The 15,713-nt window shown below is 38.2% G+C and overlaps 1 protein-coding gene across 1 annotated transcript; it reads left to right on the top strand.

Moving 5' to 3' along the window:
• The first annotated feature begins 320 nt into the window (after nucleotides 1-320).
• Nucleotides 321-941, top strand: LOC113311737. Its single transcript, XM_026560538.1, has one exon. The coding sequence runs from the start codon at nucleotides 321-323 to the stop codon at nucleotides 939-941; it is 621 nt and encodes a 206-aa protein (XP_026416323.1).
• Nucleotides 942-15,713: the final 14,772 nt, after the last annotated feature.

The following is a 15,713-nucleotide window of genomic DNA, read 5'->3' as shown; positions in this document are numbered from 1 at the left end:
CAAATCCCATCTTTGACATAATTATATTCAAAATATTGATATTGAGCAAGCTGACCAAGGACAGTTCATTTGGTAGCAAAAGTATTGTTGCCATTTGGTAGCAAAGTAGTACTTTTTACAAAATTATTGATTTTTACATATGTATGTAATTTCACAGAGCAAAGATTAACCAAGGGAATATAACTTTAAAGAGAGTAGTTGAGTCAATTTCGAATGGGGATTCTCATGTTCCTTGAAAGACAGAAAATTGACCATGCTTTTACAGGTATATCACATTTTGAAATTTGAAGGGATTCTCTCCTCTTCTTTTTAACATAGCCATGGAAGGATTCTCAAGATATTTGGACAGAGATGCTCACCAAAATCTGTTTAGTGGGTTTTCTGTAACACCTTTTAGCATTATTTTCAATCACCTGCATTATGTTGATGAAACTATATTCTTCATTGATCACATTAAAGAGGAACTTCTCGATTTATTTTCATCTCTCAAGTGTTCTGAGTACATCGCCGGTCTAAAGGTTAATACCTCTAAGACAAGACTCATAGCAATTGGTGATATGCCAGAATTATCTGTGTGGCCTTCTGAGTTTGGTTGTGCCACTGACAAACTCCCTTTCATGTACCTTGACATGCCTCTTGGAGCTAAAGCAAATTTTAAGCGCATATGCGACCCTATTATTGAGAAGTTTGAGGAAATATTATCACTCTGGAGACAGATTTCACTTTCTAAGGGAGGTAAACTTGCTCTCCTAAAATGTTTACCTACCTCTCTGCCAATTTATTATTTTTCTCTTTTCAAAGCCCCTGCAACAGTAATTAAAACTCTCGAGAAGAAAATGAGAAATTTTCTTTGGGAACATGGCGCTGGATCAATGGTTTCATTAATTGGGGTATCGTTTGTGCTGACAAAGAGAGAGGTGGTTTGGGTGTTTGCAATTTGAAGTTAATAAATCAATCAATATTGCAAAATGGTGTTGGAGGTTTGGTCAGGAGAAAAATAGGTTGTGGTACAGAATTATTGTTGATAAACATGGAGATAGTTTCTCTTGTTGGATACCGGAACAGATTAAATCTTCACATGGCGTGTCATGCTGGAAGACAATCGCTGCTACAACACATTTGGTATACAAAAATTCAGTCCTAAAAATACACTCGGGAAGGGAGATTGCTTTCTGGAATGATGTTTCGGGTGAAAACACAATTCTTGCTACTGATTTTCCATCATCTTATAAGATATCTTGTTTTAAGAATACAAGAGTAGCTGACTTGATTTCTGCAGATGGGAACTGTTAATTTAAATTCAAGAGAAACTTTACTGATCTGGAAACAAATTCCTTTGCTCAACTTTTGCTTAGGATTGGCAACTTTCCACCGGTGTTAGTAGCCTCCCTGAGACTAGAAGATGGAACTTAAGCATCTCAGGTATGTTCAGTGTCAAATCCCTGTGTGCTAAATTAATTGAAGGCAGTGGTGTTCAAGACTTCCCTCATTATTTTGTCTGGAATAAATAAGTCAGTCCCCCCGAAGATCAACTTTCTAATTCAGTGAGTAATTCATGAGAAGTTAAACACAATTGACATCATGCAGATTAAAGGTATTGATATCTACAACTCTTGTGTTCTTTGTGGTGATGACACGAAATCGTAGGATCATATTTTCCTGCACTGCAAAATAGCACATATGATTTGGTCCTTGGTTCTACCTAGTATATGTTGGTCATGGGAGGATTTGGTCCTTGGTTTTACCTAGTACATGTTGGTCATGCGTAGTACCAGGAAGTATGAAGATGCTAGCCTGTAGTTGGCATCACAAGCTCTTTTCGAACTCAGGGTTTTTTATTTGGACACTTATCCCAGCTGTAGTGGTATATACAATTTGGAATGAAAGAAACAAGCGTACCTTTGAGGAAAACTATACCTTTAAGACTAAAACAGATTTGGGAATGGAAGTTAAAAGTTTGGTTTTATCCTGGGCAAGTGTCGCGGGAAGAAGGGTTCATCTTCCCGCAGTTCATAGTAATTGAGACGCAATTTTTGTTTGATTTTAGTTTTATTTCTGTAATTTTTGCTTTTGTTTCAATCTACTTACTTCTGGTAGAACTCTTGTATATTCTTCCTTCTTCAATATATCTTCTCTTCTTATAAAAAAAAATAATAAACTCACATTTTCATTATTTGTTTATGTTAATATATATCCTTATTTAAGGATAATATATTGTTTCCTAGTATATAGGATCTTTGCTTTATCATAATATTAGGCTCTATATATTCATGAGTTGTGTAACCAGAATTGATAAGATTATCATAACAACAATTATCTTCTTCTTGATCCTATATTTGTGAAGATGGTATCTATGAGCTAGGGTTCTTGAATCATGGGTAGTGATTCAGAATTATACCAAAATAAATCAAAACAAAAAGGGCAGATGGAAAACAAATTTGCTCCTATTATCGTTCAATCTGAAGGTGCAGTATTCAAGCCTGGGATTGTTCTTGATGAAACAAACTATGATTTGTGGTCATGCATATTGCTGAAAAAGAAAAAACCTCCTTTATTATGGGAAGGACAAGAAAACCTACCGAGGAAGATCCAAGATATGAGAAGTGGCACACAGATAATCAAAAAGTTAAGAGATGGTTGTTGATGTCTATGTCACCTGAAATCATGAAGAGATATATTCGGTTACCTATTTCTAGAGAGATTTGGGATGCATTATCTAAAGCCTTTTATGATGGAGATGATGAGATGCAGGTATTTACTCTAAATCGATCAGAGTTTTCGGCAAAACAAAATGGCAGAGCACTGTCAATTTATTATGGAGAACTAAATGAAATATTTGGAGAGATGGATCATCGTGACAAGGTGGTTATGAAGAATTCTAATGATATTGAAGCCTATCGAAAATCAATTCAGCACCTAAGGGTGCATATATTCCTTGCTGGATTAGATGAAAGTTTTGAACAGATCCGTGGTGAAATCTTGAGAAAGGATCCTATTCCTGAATTGGAATCATGTTATGCACTCGTTCGTCGTGAATATGTTCGATGTATAACGATGGCAAAAAAATCGGAAGAAGTTGAACCTGCTGCTATGGAAACTCGAAACCGGTACAATCAAAAAGGGTTTTTTCAGAGATACTCAAAGACAGAGGTGGACAAGTCATCACTTAAGTGTACACACTGTAATCAATCTGGACATACAATTGACATGTGTTTCGAGTTGGTTGGATATCCATATTGGTGGGATCAACATCTGGAGAGGAAGAAGGAGACAAAGAAAAATTCTGGTGCTCCAATGGCTTCAACAAAGAAAAGAAAGGATTCCATGGTAATATCTGCATCAGTAGCAAGGACAAGTAACGATGGTAAGTTTTTAAATGTTTCTTCACTTGTTTCGAATAATTCATGGATAGTTGATTCTGGTGCCACAGACCATATGACATGTGATTCTAAACAAATCTCTCCCCTTAAACCATCCTTACAAAAAACAGTCTCTACTGCAAATGGCTCACAAGCTCCAATTACTGGTGAAGGGTCAATATCTCTCACTCAAACTTTAAACTTAGATTCTGTCTTAGTAGTTCCTACATTAGACTGTAATCTCCTATCAGTTTCCCAAATAACTAATACTTTACATTGTGTAGTGATATTTTGGCATGACTGTTGTGTTTTTAAGGACAGCACAACGAAGCAAACGATTGGTTATGGTGTTAAGCATGGGAACTTGTATTATCTGGATTTGGTGTCAAGTAGTTCGGATAAGCTGCGTCAAACTCTTCTTGCGATGGTTCTGAGGGGGAGAGACAAAAATCTCAAATTTTGTTATGGCATCGACGATTGGGACATGCGTCGTTTGGTTATTTAAAAAAATTATTTCCTAGTTTGTTTGCAAAACTTGATATTTCTAGTTTTCATTGTGAAGTATGTGAACTTGCAAAAAGCCATCGTGCTTCTTTTCCATTATCATTCAATAAGAGTCCAGTTCCTTTTATGATCATACATTCTGATGTTTGGGGGCCATCTAAAACTACTACCCTGGGTGGTTCAAGATGGTTTGTTACTTTTATTGATGATTTCACTAGAATTACGTGGGTATGTCTCATGAAAAACAAAAGTGAAGTTACCGCCTTGTTTCAAAAGTTCCATAAGATGATTAACACTCAGTACAACAAACAGATTCAAGTACTTCGTAGTGATAATGGTGGTGAATATATGAATTATGACCTTCAACATTATTTTGAGGGACACAGGATTATTCATCAAACTACTTGCTCTAATACGCCTCAGCAGAATGGAGTAGTAGAGAGAAAGAACCGTCACTTACTGGAAGTGGTCCGTGCTTCATTGATAGAAGCACATATGCCACTGATGTATTGGGGAGAGGCACTTACTTCTGCAGCATATCTTATCAATCGAGTGCCATCCATTACCATTGTGTTTCAAACACCCCATCAAGCTCTTGCTGAAGCAGTTGTGGCTCCAATTGTTCCTAATCTGCCGCCTCATGTATTTGGTTGTATAGCTTATGTTCATCTGCACAAGAACCAACGGGATAAGTTGGCTCCTAGAGCTCTGAAGTGTGTATTTGTGGATATGCAACAACTAAAAATGGATACCGTTGATATCATCCTCCAACCAAAAGAATGTTTGTTACTTTGGATATTGTATTTCATGAAGATACTATGTATTTTTCATGTGAGTCTGAACTTTAGGGGGAGTACCATAAGGAAATTCAGACTCTCAACTATGATGAAGATATATCGGAAATTGATGTATCTGTTATTGTCAACTCTGATGATATGGTAAGAGAATCTGTTGATGAAAGTTTTTCACGAGAAGAAACATAAAGTATAGTATTAGATCATTATATAGAGATTCAAGATGAGGTTATGATAGAAGAGATTCCAGAGTCTACGTTACCTCAAGAAGATGAAACACCAAACTAATCGTCTGCTACGGATGTTCTTGAAGAATCTAGGAAACAACTTCCACAACGTGTAAACAGAGGTATTCCTAAACCCAGATATGAACCTGAAATATCTAGTAAGGTTAAGTACCCTATGAGTCATTATGTCTCTCACCATCGTTTGTATAAAGCTAATAAGGCATTCGTGAATCAACTATCTACTGTTTTTATTCCTAACAATGTGCAGGAAGCATTAGCTGATCCAAAATGGAGAGCAGCTATAGAAGAAGAAATGAGGTCCCTTTTTCAGAATGATACTTGGGATTATGTTGATTGTCTAGAAGGAAGAAAGATTGTGGGGTGTCGTTGGATTTTCACCATCAAATACAAGGAAAATGGTGAGATTGAACATTATAAAGCAAGACTAGTCCCTAAAGGGTACAGCCAAACTTATGGTATCGACTATACATAAACTTTTGCTCCAGTAGCGAAAATCAACAGAGTACGAGTATTGTTATCACTTGCTGCAAAATTGGATTGGCCTTTGCAACAGTTTGATGTAAAGAATGCCTTCTTGCATGGTGAATTAATTGAAGAAGTTTACATGGAGCTCCCACCTGGTATTTCAGTTCCAGGATCTCATGGTAAGAAGGTATGTAAGCTAAACAAGTCATTGTATGGACTAAAACAATCTCCAAGGGCCTGGTTTGGAAGATTCACCAAATCTATGAGGAACTTTGGATACCGTATTATGATCGTACTTTGTTCATAAAGAAAAGGAAGGATAAAATTACTGCTCTTATCATATATGTAGATGATATGGTGGTGACAGGAAATGATCCAGAGGAGAGGAAATCTTTGCAAAGATACTTATCAAAGAAATTTCAAATGAAAGATCTTGGTTCATTGAAATACTTCCTTGGGATTGAAGTTTCTCGATCCAGTAAAGGAATTTTCTTATCACAAATTAAATATGTTCTTGATCTTCTAAAAGAAGTGGGCATGTCAGCATGTCAACCAATCCATACACCTTTAGAAGAAAATGTAAATCTGTGTATTGAACCTGATCAAGTTCCTGCTGATAAAAGGAGATATCAAAGACTTGTGGGGAGATTGATGTATCTATCTCACACAAGGCCAGATCTTTCTTATGCACTCAGTGTTGTTAGTCAATTCATGCGCAATCCAGGTGAACAACACATGGATGCAGTATTACGTATTTTGAGGTATTTGAAGTCTGCTCCTGGAAAAGGAATCTTATTCTCTAAAAATGAAGATTATAGAAAGGTTGTGGCATATACAGATTCTGACTATGCAGGAGAAATAGATGGCAGACGTTCTACTGCAGGCTACTTTACCTTTGTGGGAGGTAACTTAGTTACTTGGAGAAGTAAGAAACAAAATATTGTTACACGATCAAGAGCAGAGGCTGAATTCAGAGGTATAGCAGATGGAATTTGTGAAACTTTGTGGTTGAGGCTTATCCTTAAGGATTTGGGGGTTCCTCTCAAGGATCCTATTACTTTGTATTGTGATAACAAAGATGCGCGTGATATTGCTCATAATCCTGTTCAGCATGATCGTACTAAACATGTGGAGGTTGACAGGTTCTTCATCAAAGAGAAGCTGGACAACAACATTATTGAGCTGCCACCGGTTCGGTCTGAAGAACAACTTGCAGATATTCTCACACATGGAGTGTCATGCAAAAAATACTTGAGTTTTCTGGACAAGTTGGGCATGTGTGATATCTATGCACCAACTTGAGGGGGAGTGTTAATATATATCCTTATTTAAGGATAATATATTGTTTCCTAGTATATAGGATCTTTGCTTTATCATAATATTGGGCTCTATATATTCATGAACTGTGTAACCAAAATTGATAGGATTATCATAATAAGAATTATCTTCTTCTTGATCATATATTTGTGAAGAGTTTATACCTCTTTTCGACATCATATATACTCTTCCTGGATTCCTTTGAGGATGATAAATCGATCGAAAATATTAATGATCCTGTATGTGAGTATTGATCCTAAATAGTTTAATAAAACGACGACAGCTTTTGAATACGGGGCTAGAGCCAAATGCATAGTGAGGGCTTCTTCAGAACTAAGATTGAGGAAATGCAAGGTCAATTATCAGTTATAAGTGAAGAGGATATCAATTTGAGGGTCAAGGAGGGAACCCAAAATCTGAAACTTGATTTGGATAAGAAGTTGCAGAAGTGCCACTGTGCCAGGAATGCACATAAGATTTTACAATTTTGCGCAACACAGTCTTATGCCAAGTGTTGTTGTGATTGATTAAAATCGGACAACAAATGTGATTGTCGGATGGTCTAATTTTTTTTCTAAATCCTCACTAATGTAGGATGTCTGTGTGGTTTTACTTTTGGGTTTATTGGGTTCTTTCTGTTCCTGTTTGGGGTTTCAGTTTGTCTTCCTAGCCTTCTTGGCAAGTGGGTTTTAAATTCTTTCATTCTTTTAATATATTTCCTTCTTTGCCGAGCAAAAAGAAAAAAAAAAATTGATTAAAATCGGACACTTAAAACAAAGAAAAACACTACACATTTCTGTAACAGAAAAAGAAAACAAGGACATGGAATTCTATTATGTAACCCCAAATTCAGACGAGTTAAAAGTTGAAATGCACCACGCCAACAAATTGGTATTTCAAAGCCATCTTGATCATTCCTCGATTCAGATAAGAGTTCAAAGGATCAAAACAACAAAAGGACACAAGAAATCAGAGAAATGATTCATTTTTCTATTGCAAACTTATAAAAAATCTAAGCATGTATACGCTGCATATCTCTGCGGTGAACTCTTAAATTTCAGCCATCATTCCTTGACGAAATGCAGTAGACATAGTTGTTGGAAATTTTGGCTAAAAACAGAGGATGAAGAAAACAGAGAACAAAAAGAATGTTGTATCACTGGAGCTTCAAGGCCTTGCGATTCTTTTCAGCAATTATTTCGACCCTTCCCAATAAATTGGCGAGTACAATCGGTCAGCAAAATATTGTTGTCAGGATAAAATGAAGCCCTAACAACGTTGTTGGATTCAAAGGTTGTACTCCCTTGACCCAACTAAGAACACACTGTATTTGTTTCTGAAGATGCTTAGAGAGAAAGAGTTTTTGATGATTATTATAATGGGAAGAATCCTTCTCTATTTATAAAGGGTTTCATGCCTTTTGGAGATGTCGTTTCATCTTCAAAAGACGCTATCAAAGGTCTCATCCATTAATTGGAAGAGACGCGACTATAGAAAATTCTGATAACCGATTTAGGTTTTGAATTTCAAAACCAAGAAAATTTTCTAAGAGACGCTATCTCGCACTCTGCTAGGGGGCGTTGCCCCCTAGAACCCCACGACCTGACCTGTCAGGTAGAACCTTAATTCTTTATGATGCAGATGCAACCGCGCCTCTATGTAACATCTACTCAACTCACAGTTGCCAATTCAAAGCAAAGATTTTGCATCCAACAACATTACGCAGAAAATTCAGGAATCCAACCAGGAACACAACGCCCAAACGCATAAAGAAACTTGATTTTCACGTACTATAATAAAGGCATTCTTCAACTTGCGATCTTTCTTATCTTGTGATTGTGAACACCATTATTTTGGTAACACAACCAAATGAATGTGATTGGATATCAACTGATAGAATGAGATGTAAACATAAATCAAAGCAAAATTAAATGCGGTAAAGTAAAATAGAAATCAATGCAAGATGGTTAACGTGGTTCGGCATAGCCTACATCCACGGGAAGAAAAATGGACAGTATATTATGTCTTTAGTTCTTTACATTTGGTATATGAATCATTCAGTTCATGAGATTGCAAGAGATGCGTTTATTTCTCTTTGTAAGGTATATCTTCATTCCTGAAGATCATATCTCTTTAGTAAGAGATCTTTTCATTCATGAAGATATGAATTTTAACAGAGGGAAGAAAGAGGAAAAAAGGGGAGGGGGTGCAGAGAGTTTTTTTTAGGTCGAGAGAAGAGAAGCCGTCCCCCCTAAAACCTAATCTCTTTGGTTTATGTAGGGAAAATAATGTGTGGTTGATTACTGTAATGTCCTTAGCGTCACATTGAAGCAGCCCTGGACTTGATACGGTACACTGCGCTGTTCCATATTATCCTACTTCATCTCTCGATGGTCGCCACGTGGGTGGTGCAGATTATGGTATTTACAATTTGCCCATTTTCTTGAGGGTTGATAATGACCAGTCCTTGAGAAAATTCACTCTTGCCATAATCTTTCATGCTTCGGTTTTTGTTTCCTTCATCTACTCTTTGTCAAAAAGCTTTTTTGTTCTTCGCACGCACACATGTGCAATATTCACTTGAATTATTACCGTCTTTGCTCGAACTGAAGCCTCTGCGTAACTCTTAAGTCCCATGGAATCTGCAAGGATTAACACCGCCGTTGGCCATGCACCTTCGTGACATGGCTTCATGACATCGTCGGCCATGCCCCTTCGTGACATGGCTTCATGACATGTCTTCGTATCGTCGTCAATCATGCACCTTCATGACATGGGCCATGCCCCTTCGTGACATGGCTTCGTGTCGTCGTCGGTCATGCACCTTCGTGACACGGCTTTGTGACATCGTCCCCCATGCCCCTTCATGACATGGCTTCGTGACATCATCGGTCATGCCCCTTCGTGACATGGCTTCGTGACATGTCTTCGTATCGTGGGTTTGTCTTCTTTGTGGAAGAATTTTTGTGAAGAATATACTATGACAAAGTATATATACTTGCCCCTATTCTTTACCAAAATTCAGAAACGTCCCTGCAAACCAGATTGTACCTTACCTTTTCGAACTGGTACAAGTATTCTCCTTGGATTGTTTGCCCCATGCTCGATTTAGGTTGGAAGTACTCCTGAGCATTATCTCTATGTACATCGTAACATGACTTGTCAATGACCATTGTAGTTCATACTTTGTATGCATCATCGTCAGCAGGTGAGTAGCAACGAAGGTATTCAAAAAACGAAGGGAGAAAGTAAACAACCCAGCTATATTCCTCTTTTTATAGATAGAAGGTCTCTTACTCTTTCCACTCCTTTTTCCTCTAGTCGACCCAAAAGTCCTCCCTTTGCCCTTTCACTTGGTAGTGTACTTGTGATACTGCCAATTTTTAACTGGGAGTCTTTGTAAAAGACCGTGGCTTGATTTTTTGTTTGAACTGGACAACAGGTTTGTAGACCTTTTTATCGTAGGGTTGGATGAACAAATTTTTATTTTCGCTGCTCCCACGAAGATATTTGGTTGTTGGTCGTATATCTGCAAAGAGATGAACGGGAAGAACTTGTCGTAATCCCCTCACTTGGACTACGAAGCTTAGATCTCCGGGTTGCTTGAATCTTCGTAGTTGAGCTGGGAAGCGGACGGGCCATGCTTCGTCATTGTCATCGGTTTGAATTATCAGCATTATCATCCTCAGTTTGCAAGCTTTGAAGTTTCCCAATTGGGACATCCACTGTATTGCAAGCTTTAATAAACTGAGCTCTTTTCAGCATCAGCTGTCTCTACATGCTTTGGAATTCATCATTACGATCATGCTTTGGGTCCTTGGCATGCTTCCATAACAGTAATAAAACTGCTCAGTACTTGCTGGGCTCTGCGGTAAATGCACAGTAACGGCTTCCATAACAGTAACAGCAAGTACTCTTCTGTACTTACTGAACTCTGGGCCATACACTATGATTAAACACCTTGGTTATGCTCTTTCGTTTATCATCATTATCATTGGACACCATTATCATGAGGTATGAGGAATTCCGAAGCATCCATCGATAAGAATGCATGAAGTATGAGGAATTCCGCAGCAAGCATTCTTCGATAAGGATGCATGAGGAATTCCGATGCATTCATTGATAAGAATGCATGAAGTATGAGGAATTCCGCAGAAAGCATTCTTCGATAAGGATGCATGAGGAATTCCGATGCATTCATTAATAAGAATGCATGAAGTATGAGAAATTCCGCAGCAATCATTCTTCGAGTTGATTGGTCCACAACTATCGACGGATTTTGATTCATTGTCATCATCGTTTGGCTTTGGTGTGCTAATGTTGTTACTCCATTCTTGAGCCGATGCTCTCCTCCCCAAGTTGAACTGTAACTTTTCTAATTAAACATTATTAATCCATAAAAGCTGAGACATTAACAGGATAAGGTAGCACTTTTTGACAAGACAAAGACATAAAGTAGGAAAGATAAAAGACATAAAGTAGACAAAACAAGGCAGTAAGAGAGATAAAGTCAAGGCAAAGACATAAAGTAGTTTGACTAATGATTTGGCATCTGACAAATTTTGAAAGAGAAAATAATAAAAGATAATAATTTTCAAGGAACAACATTGGGTTACAAACCAACATATCAGGCTTGAAGTTACCAATCAAGTTCAAAAATCACAGTTACATTGAATCATTTTTGAAAGGCTGTAATAATATCCATTTTTGAAAAGCTTGAAGTATTAAGTAATGATACCCTTAAGAAGAGTTTTTAAGAAAATGAAAAGAGTTTAAAATGAAAATGCTACGCGTGGGATATTAAAATTGAATACAAAACCTCCATTGAAAGCTTTAAAATTTGACTAGATTTATAATTAGTTTACTGGACCATTTTTGCAATTAAAGACGTAAACCTTTGCAAAAGTTTGTACCAGGCTACAGTTTTAAATAAATGTTTGCCAAACACTAAAATGAAGTGATAACATGAGTAATAAGTATCTGTTGAATGAACTCAAAGTGCTTTAATTAAACTATAACAAACATTAAGTGTCTGTACGGTTGTTCTTTTCCCTGCATTGTGCATATTTATGAACTTGTTGTCGCTGGGCGCGATGAGTGTTTGAGACCATAGCGTTACGCAGGGATTACCTTGTGCTATGTTTGGGACCTGTCACCCCGTTGGCCAATTCCGGGCCAGGAGATTACCGAACGGTGGGGGTCTAGAGTTTATATATGATGTGTATCTCTTTCTTCTGGACACCTTCTCCTGGTCATACACTCATAGGCGCTTACGGGGGAGTCCGGAGAGATTGCACATAAGTGCTTTTTCCAGTATGATGATATGAAACCGGTGGTACTTACCCCGATTCTCCATATATGCATTATTTAGAATGTATGAAATGTATCGTATTTTCAAAATGTGTGCAATTTTTATGAAATAATTTTCATTGAAATGTATGCAGTGTTCATAGAAATGTATGCATTGGGTTTGCAGAATGTATGTCATGTAGAAAATTTAAAATTATTATAAGAGTATAAGCATTTGCAAACTCTGTAGTTGTGTGTGATGTATGTATGCCCCCTTTTGGTTTCGGAAGCTGGTTGACGAAGCTTGTGAAAGTAAAAGTGATTGCCCCTTGGCAAAGGTCGCAGGATAAAATAAAAGATATCATCGTTTCGAGCAGCAGGCTGTATTCCAGCAACAGGCTATGCATATTTGGTCCGCATCAATGATTTGTCAAGTTGCTCGCCTTGAGGGAGTCTGCTTGAGAAATCATTGCTTAAATTGAATTGTAATTCTGCTTTATTCTTTTAGTTCGGCCTTCTAGCTTGTACCGGAAATGTATCATCGGAAACAAGATTGCATCTTCGATAAAGGATTTGACATCGTCATCTTCAGGGATCATCGTTATTGCAAGATTTTGGAACGTCTTGGTCACACTGGAGTCTGGCTACAATGGTGTTACATAGATTCTAGAGTGCGACTTTGGATTGGAGCGTCGAGCAGAACGCTGTATGCATCGGAATTATGGGAATCATGAGCTTTTACATCATCGTCGCCACACTTTGCATCATCCTCCTTGGTTTTATACCGTCGTTGCCCTCGGCTTTGCACCCTGTTGGACGCGACTCTGTTGCTTTGAGCTTTTGCTTGAAGTGTAAGACCGAAGGTACACCGTCGGGCTTTGGAGTGGATGAATGCGTGTTGCATCATCATTGCTAACATCGTCGGGCTTAGGAGTGGATGGATGCGTGTTGCATCATCATTGCTACCCCCTCTTTGTAAGGCTGCTGTAACTCATCGTATTTGCATCGTCATTTTGGAGCACTGAAGTATGTATACTTCTGAATTTTGCCATCAAACTTCATTTATGCTTCAAAATGACAGAGGGATACCTTCATTTATGAAGCCTTGACAGAGATATCTTCATATCTCGTTTGTCAGGGTTATTCTCATTCATGAAGATATCAAGTAGTCTGTAGTCATAAATCTTGAATCGAAGTTGCACAACATCCTCGGAACTTTGATTCTGGCAGCAACAGCGTCGGGTTATGTAGGCTTTGTTGAATTTGCTGAGACATTGTTTGATTCTTGGTGTCTTCGTGTAACACCGTTGTTTGAAAATTGGTTATAAATCAATCTGGTTATACGATTGTTTTACAACTCACGATCTTGCTCCGCGGCATCCTCGTCGGTATAAAGCAGCTGGCTCTACAGCAACCTTGGGGTGAAGATCAGAGTTGCGTCGCTAAAGTGTGTGACCGAAGTTATCTCATCGTTGTGTGAAGTAAAGTCATATCTTCGAGTAAACTACGTTTCGTATTAACAAGTCATCGTTAATGCTTCGTGTAAACACGAATGCTACGTGTTAACAAGTCATCGTTGTGTGGAGAGCCTTCGTTCCTTTGTTGAAGAGCGTAAGCCACATGACATGGAATTGTTTCATTTGAGTCCCGAACTTCCATGTGAAGGAATACTTGGACCCATAGGGACCTTGGAAAACCAAGATGGAAAAATATGTCTCGCATTTTTCCTCATAATCTTCTAAAAGAAAATATGACTCATCGTTATTAGACATATCACTTGCAATGAAGGTATAAATGTAATGAAGGCTGTGCATACAGCTGGGTTTACATCATTGGAGTAGCCATGTCGTCGTCACTTTTGTACTTCAGCGTTCACTTAGGTGAACTCTGTACTTCATCGTTATTGGCATGGGGACCTGATCATTGTGTTTTCCCCTCAGTTGGTGTCATCGTCTTTGGATTTAAGACAAGGGGTTCGTTTGGAGCATCTTGTCTGTGGGTTCATGGGTGTACTTGCCACCAATGATGCTGAAGTTGATTTGTTTAATTTGTCCGATGATGTTCGCATCAGCTTGTATACCATGGTAGCACGTTCGTCTCAGCTTGTTCAGAGTAGCAACGGCTTGGCAAGTAACTTTTGTGTCGGGAACGTGCACTTGATACTGCCAAATTGCAAAGTATCAAATGATACTTGGTCTGTTTTTTTTTTTTTTTTGCTGTGCATTTGATACTGCCAAATTGATACTTGGAGTCTACGTGTTGCACCGTTCCTTGAATTTTAGTCTGAACTATGGTCCGATGATATCATCAGGTTGTGGAACTATGGTGGTGTAGTTCACTCTAGTTGTTGGATCAAAGCTTTTTCGGTGAGATATCCGCTCAAAAATCACACGGCTTATCTTCATAAGCACGAGGATTGGAACTATCATTGGAGCTTTGGATCGAAGTATTATCTTCTAGCTCCTTGGTTGGAATGCCATGGTGGTACCCGTTGGTGTTCCTTATCTTCATAAACACGACGGTTTGTTGAACCAATTTCTCCAACAGGTCAAAGGTATGTTAAAATGCCATTTCCGAAAGCAAAGCCATTACAGGATCGTTTCCGAGTTTGGTAGTATAAGAAATAAGCTTGAGCTTCTGCCACAAGCTAAACCTTGGCACTCCATGGAAATTTTAATATATTTTTTTTTACCACGACCTAGGAGTTGCATCTTCAGAACTTATCTGGCAGTGGGTGGAATATGCACCGGGTTGCCTTGTCATTATATTATAATCACCGGGCCAAGCATCGTCATCACCATAAGGATTAGAGCTATCAATGGAATTGAGCTTGTCTACATCACTAGATGCAAGGGATCAACTGTACTTCAGATTGCTGGCTTGCATCTTCGTTTTCGTCATCGGAGCAATCGTCGTCTACGTCAACAGACTCTGGCTCTTCGTCGCAGGCATCTGCAAGAACATCCTTGTGATAGAATGAAGGTAGTAATATTACCCAGCTATTATTCCTCTCTTCAGAGGTAGTGGATTTCTTACTCCTTCATTCCTACGATTTGAGCTGGTCTGCTTCATAGTTCTTACCTTCGTTGTTCCTTGTGGTTGGCCATAGACACTGGATCATCGGGCTCCTTGTATCTTCGTACTCAGACTGCCCCAACGGTATACAAGACTGGGTAGCCCTGTGAACTATTACTGTTGGTCCGAAGACATGGTAATCACAGTACTCTACTGTTGGTTCACATTGGTTACCCAGTTATTACTCTTTTGGGAACAAAGGTTGGGAGAAATAACCCAGCTATTACTCCTCTCTTCAGAGGTAGTGGGTCTCTTCCTCCCTGCCTAGTCGACCAAAGGAACGTCCACATAAACATTTAACAAACGAGTTACAGACCAGTTTTTATAAACTCAGTCCAAGGCTTGAACTAGGATCGGAAATCAAAGCTTTAGATAGCTGTAGATATTTTAACTTGAAAATTAAAAGTTAATAAAGATTGAAAATGTAACTTAACCCACTTTACATCAGTAAGAAATATAAATCAAAAATCATCAAGCATTCGTCACAAAGTGTAAGTTAGAAATAAAGGGAAATTAAGTTCACCGAGTTTTTGTAGAAATTAGAAGAATGGGTTTCATAAAATCGGGAACCAATTTCAGAATCATTTTTACAAACAGTATTAGATTGATTTTGGGTGGTACCCAAACAAACTTTCCAAGCAATATCAACATAATACAAAAAA

The sequence above is a fragment of the Papaver somniferum genome, chromosome 9 (genome assembly GCF_003573695.1).
Source record: "Papaver somniferum cultivar HN1 chromosome 9, ASM357369v1, whole genome shotgun sequence".
Taxonomy (NCBI): Eukaryota; Viridiplantae; Streptophyta; class Magnoliopsida; order Ranunculales; family Papaveraceae; genus Papaver; species Papaver somniferum.
Note: the sequence above shows the minus strand (reverse complement) of the source record. Positions and strands in the feature narration are given on the sequence as shown.